We start from the raw sequence: 6,000 nt of genomic DNA, 5'->3' as shown, positions 1-6,000 counted from the left end.
CTACCACCCATCACCACCACCACCACCCACCACCCATCACCATCACCACCACCACCACCCACCACCCATCACCATCACCACCACCACCACCCACCACCCATCACCATCACCACCACCACCACCACTCGCCACTTACCCGCCATCCGCCACCCACTTGCCACCACCACCCACCACAACCACCACCCACTACCTGCCACCGTCACCCATCCACCTACCAACCACCCGCCACCACCCACCACCACCTGCCATCCGCCACCCACCTGCCACCACCACCCACCACCATCACCCACCCACCCACCCACCACCACCCTCCGTCACCACTTTCCACCACCGTCTTCCGCCGCCACTTGCCATTTCTCACTTTTTTTTTTTTATATTTTTAAAATTTTTTAAATATTTTGTCAATTACCAAACGCGTTTGTAGTTTATGTTTTTTTAAAAATAAACAAAAATCAGTTTATAAAATTTTTGTAAATATAAACTGAAAACGTAAACGTTACCAAACACACCTTAAGCCTTCGTTTGGGATGTGAGTTAGTTTTTTTTTTGTTGACTTTTTTGACATTTGTGAGAGAGAAAATGAAATGATTATGGTTTAAATGTGACACTTTATCTTATTAATTTTATAATCTATTTTATCTTTTTATTACTATTTTAACCGAAACCCTTTATGCTAAACGAAGCCTAAATTAATCTAACCAATCCCTGACATTAGGTTTTCACTTCATAATCCAACCAGAGTGAAGCTCTCCTTAAAAAAAAAAAAAAAAAAAAATCTATTTTGGGTTCGTTTGGAAAGTGGGTTGACTTTTTGGCTTTTTGATTTTTTTGGTTATTTTAGCCTAGAGCTAAAAAACTTGGTTTGGGAAGGACTTTAGACTTTTTTGGCTTTTTTGTGAGAGAAATAATACAATGATTATGGGTTAGATGTGATGTTTTGTTTTATTAGGCTAAAAAGCCTATTTTATTTTTTGTGGTTAAAATAACCAAAAAAGCCCCAATTTTTGCTTCCCAAACGAAGCCTTTATTGATTAGACTTATTTTATTTATAAATCTTGGGTGGGCATTGGTCCGTTGGCCCATTTGATTTAGTTCTTTTTTTAAGGGTTTGAGAATGTTATTTTAGCCCATAGAGTCATATTGGGCCAACATTTTTAGTCAAATATATTAATGGGCAGCGTTTGAGATTTATACTTTTAACTCAGTTTAGCCTGACCCAACTTGCTATTAAATTAATTAATTAATTGTTATATATTAAAATATATATTTTTTGTTCGGATCTTGACTTTATCTTTATTCATTTTATTAAAACTCACATTTGTGGTGATATATGATTAAATTTATTTAAGAAATATTTCAATTTATACATAAAATCCTTCAATTTATAATGATATTAATATATTTATTTGAGAAATATAATGTCTGATTGAATTTAATTATAGAATGTTTTAATTTTTTTAAAACATATAGCTCAATGGGTGAATTTGAGATTTATAATTATTTTTTGAGCCGAATTTAAGTAGATATAGAGACTTGATGTTAGGGTCGGGTCAAGCTTGGACAGATACAAAGATTCTTATTATATAGTGTCAGTCCGGCCCGACGAATGTCCACCCCTAGGTACAACTACCTCTACTTGTATAAAAAATAATAAAAATTTAAAAACAATATAAATTAAATAATATTTTTTATAATAAGACCAAAACACCCTTGTTGCTTTCCCTTCATTTTAGCTTTTCATCATTTAAAAAAAAAAAAAACCTTTTCACTAACCTTATTTTTACATAACTTTTGTTTGATAAAAAAATAATTTTTGAACACTTAAAACATTTTTTTAATTTATTTTTTTCAATTTAATTTCTAATTTTTTAAAATACATTTTGAAAATTCAACCAAACAAAAATAACTTTCAAAGTTTTTTTTTTTTTTTGGAATTAATTTGTAATAAAATAATAAAATAGAGTACATAAAATAAAATAACAATCATCCCAAATGAAATACTTTTAACTAACTTGAAATAATTTTAAAAATTAAAAATTCTTTCCAAACTGTGCGTAAATACAAACAAAAATGCTTGAAACTCCCAAAGTTAGGGACTCCATAATTCCAGAAATAATGTGGATTAATCATGTGTTTTTATTTTTTGTGTCATGTTTTCTTAGACTAATCACAAATGAGTGAGAGTTGTGAAATTAAATAACATTGTTGTAATACAAAAACTAAACCCACACTCCAAAAAAAAAAAAATATATAATAATAAAAAACCTTTTTAAAGGTTCCAGCCCAGCACCGTATAGATAATTATTTAGTAATTTTGAAATATAAATGTGTATTATTTTATAATATTGTAATTGGTGAATAAAAGTATGTGAGCATTGTATTTAGTGGTGTTTTGAAAAGTTGATAAAAAATTAATTTTTGACTTATTTAGTCTATTTTATCTCTTTATGGGTAAAAAATATAAAAAGTGATATGATCCAAAATAGATAAAAAGCTAAAAACTTATTTTTATTTTTATTTTTTTTAAAATTTTTATTTTCCAAATCACCTCTTAGTGATTAAAAAATATAATAAATTTATTAAATAACGAATGATTAGGAATTACAAACACACAACACTCCAAAAATATTTTATAATTTCCCCCGGTACGTACCCTTAATAAAATTGAGCCACTCCCTCCCTCTGGTGCCGACGATGATATATACATATATACACACCCGCTCCTCTTTTTCGTTTCAAATATCATCTTCATCATCACCCACCCGAACCCAACCTTACCTTTCTCATCTTCAAATATCATCCATTCAACACAAACGAGAGAGAGGGAGAGCAGACATATACACGCACGAAGAGAATGAATGAAACAGAATACAGGTAGAGAGACAGAGAGAGGAAAGAAGAGAGAGAAACAGTACTGTTTCTAGTACTCAGATACCAGACCACAAGGACCAAAACAATGAGGGCGTGACGAAAACAGAGCTCCCTCAAAACAACCCCCCTCCCCTTGGCACCACCACACCCACACCCCTCGCCAACGTTCCTCTCTCTCTCTCTCTCTTTCTCTCTCTCTCTCTCTCATATATTCCGTATGTATGTACAGCTCATGTCTGCTTAGCTCAGCTCAACAACAACACACACACACACACCTTCTCTATTCTCTTTCGTCTCATCACTCTTCCCTTATGAGACTATCATTCTTCCCAACCAGTCTTCTCCATTATTCCCACAGATTATTCCTCTCTCTCCTCCTCTTTCCCCCCACCACCAACACCACCAATCTGGTCTCCACCTCCTCTTCAGCCCCCCGGTGGTCCCAAATGATCACCACCACCCGCCGCCACCAACAGCACCAGAAGAAGAAGAAACAGAAGATTGTAGTGATTATGGGACCAACTGGGTCGGGCAAATCGAAGCTTTCCGTGGACCTCGCCACCCGATTCTTCCCCTCCGAAATAATAAACTCCGACAAAATACAAGTCTACCGCGGTCTCGACATCACTACCAACAAGATCCCAATGCACGACCGCCGAGGCGTCCCCCACCACCTCCTCGGCGACTTCCCTCCCCACTCCGACCTCACCCCCTCCGCCTTCCGCTCTGCCGCCGCCTCCGCCATCTCCGCCGTTTCCTCCCGCCGCAACCTCCCCCTCATCGTCGGCGGCTCCAACTCCTTCATCTACGCTCTCGCCGCAGACCGCTTCAACCCCGCTTCAGACGTCTTCCATGACACACACCCAGACCCGGTTTGTCCAGACCTCCGCTACGACTGTTGCTTTCTCTGGGTCGATGTCTCGATGCCCGTTTTGAACCAGTACTTATCCAAACGAGTTGACGACATGCTCGACTCGGGCATGTTCGAGGAGTTACAAGAGTATTTCGACTCGGATCAGCACCGTCGTGAGTCTAACTCGGCGATTCGGACTGGGTTGAGGAAGGCGATAGGGGTGCCCGAGTTCGAACCTTACTTCAAGAAGTTCCATCCGGGCACGAATCCAAAGGAGGATCCAGTAAGGATGGCTGTATACGAGGAGGCGGTGAGGGCGATCAAGGAGAACACGTGTCAGCTGGCGGAGAGGCAAGTGGGGAAGATCATGCGCCTGAGGAACGCCGGGTGGGACCTCCGGCGACTAGACGCCACGGAGGTTATCAGGGCGGCGATGAAGAAGGAGTCATGTGTGTCAGATTCCGGCGAGAGTTGGGAGAGACAAGTGGTGGAACCAAGCGTGAAGATTGTGAAGCGGTTTTTGGAGGAGTAGGTTTTCCAGCTATTTCCAGCTCTCCATTCTGTTTCTCTCTCTCTCTCTCTCTCTCTCTCTCTCTCTCTCTCTCTCTCTCCCTTTCTCTCTCTCCAGTTTGTTAATCTTTCTCTCTCTATAATTTTATGTTTTTTGGGAATTTTTTGTTTTTGTTTTTATTTATTTTTCATTTTTGTAAAAGTTTACGTGATGGATTGGAGGGAGGGTGAACGTTTGGGCTGAGCCTTGTCGTGCCAAGGGTTGAGCTGGGCTTAGCAAAATGGCTACCAATTTTGGTGACTCTGGTTGTGAATTTCAGCTTTTTTGGAGGCCCTGCTAACTTACAAATACACAAACGACATGAAATTTTTCCAGGCCCAAAGCAATTTTTTTTTTTCTCTTCATGTATATGTCATAAATCTTTTCCATACGAAATTTATATTTTAAGTTGTATTTGTCATTCGTGAGATTCGAACACTACATGTGTTGCTATAGAAGGATCTGGGATGCTTTACCACTAATTGTTCTATGGTCACTCTGAAAGCAGAGGAATGAATACATTTTTAATGGAGTGTAGCCAAATTGCTTTGAGTTGAGTGAGCTTATAAAGCTTTGGCTTGCATTATGGATCAAAGCCTCACTAAAAGATTTCCATTACTCAGTGACTTACTTATTATTCAATTTTAATCATGTGAGGGTTTGTCTTTGAGATTTCTGCTGGGAGCTTGGCTGCTTTCTTTCTCCCTTTCTTGTATTTTGTCTGGTTTGTCTTGGTTGGTTCCTCACTATCCTAGCTTGGAGCTAGTATATGATTGCGTTTTCTTTTTGGTGCCACTCTAGTTGGGATTGCTTAGTTAGCTATGATGCTCTCTGCTCTTACTTACTTTATTGATGCTTGCGATATACTTTGTACTTTTCTTTTATCAATAAAATTCCTATTTTGCTGATAAAAAAAAAAAAAAAAACTACATGTGTTGCTACAATACTGAAACAAAGGTCTTCGAGAACAATATATATTGGATTGGAAAGAGAATAAAAAGGAAAATGTGTAAAATAAAAACTTCATTCTGAATTCTAGTGTGCTGTGATTGTGATCATGAAAGTCACATTATGTAACCATTATTCATCGCTGCTCAAAGAACCATATCTACACACAATCCCACTCCTTCCCAAAAAGAATTGTGATTTGGCATTTGATCCTCCTTAGTTGTTTATGTCAAAAATTCAAATTTTTGGACAATTATTTGTTTATTTTTGTGTGTGGTGTTTTTATCACCAAATTTTATTTTAGTTCACTCCCTTACTATGTACTTTTAGTCGAAATTTAGATAGGTATATTTTTGGTTGCCTGTCAATAATCGAGAATGGATTCTGCTTAACAATAGAAGCAGTAAACTTTTTTTTTTTTTTTTTTTTCTCTCCAAATCCTTGTGGGTGGATTAAAAAAAAGTGAAATTATGTTCACATTAGCTTTTCTTTTTACAAATCAAAACATTTCCTTTTGAAATTTTCCAAAATTCAATAGACTTTCTAATCAATGAATTGACTGAAATTGTTGGTCTTTCGGGTCTCGCAAGTTCGTCTAGATAGTATTAACAGGTCAACACATTACCGAGAGTAAGTGTTCTCTTTTTCATTTTTTTTTTTTTTGTCTTTAAATTTGATCTCTATCATATAATCTAATTGGTTTAAATAGAAGGACATGAAAGAAGGAGACATAAATCTAACAGCAATGTTAGGTATCATGAAAAATCTTTTATGAAAA

The 6,000-nt window shown here is 37.0% G+C and overlaps 1 protein-coding gene across 1 annotated transcript; it reads left to right on the top strand.

Annotated features, from left to right (window-relative positions):
• The first annotated feature begins 2,683 nt into the window (after positions 1 to 2,683).
• Positions 2,684 to 4,694, top strand: IPT1 (isopentenyltransferase 1). The gene has a single exon (XM_028247392.2). It carries the CDS (start codon positions 3,093 to 3,095, stop codon positions 4,254 to 4,256), a length of 1,164 nt encoding a protein of 387 aa, XP_028103193.2. The 5' UTR covers positions 2,684 to 3,092; the 3' UTR covers positions 4,257 to 4,694.
• The last annotated feature ends 1,306 nt before the right edge of the window (positions 4,695 to 6,000 follow it).

This window comes from Camellia sinensis, chromosome 10 (genome assembly GCF_055761805.1).
Source record: "Camellia sinensis isolate YWXY chromosome 10, ASM5576180v1, whole genome shotgun sequence".
NCBI lineage: Eukaryota > Viridiplantae > Streptophyta > Magnoliopsida > Ericales > Theaceae > Camellia > Camellia sinensis.
This window is presented reverse-complemented; position numbering and strand designations above follow the sequence as displayed.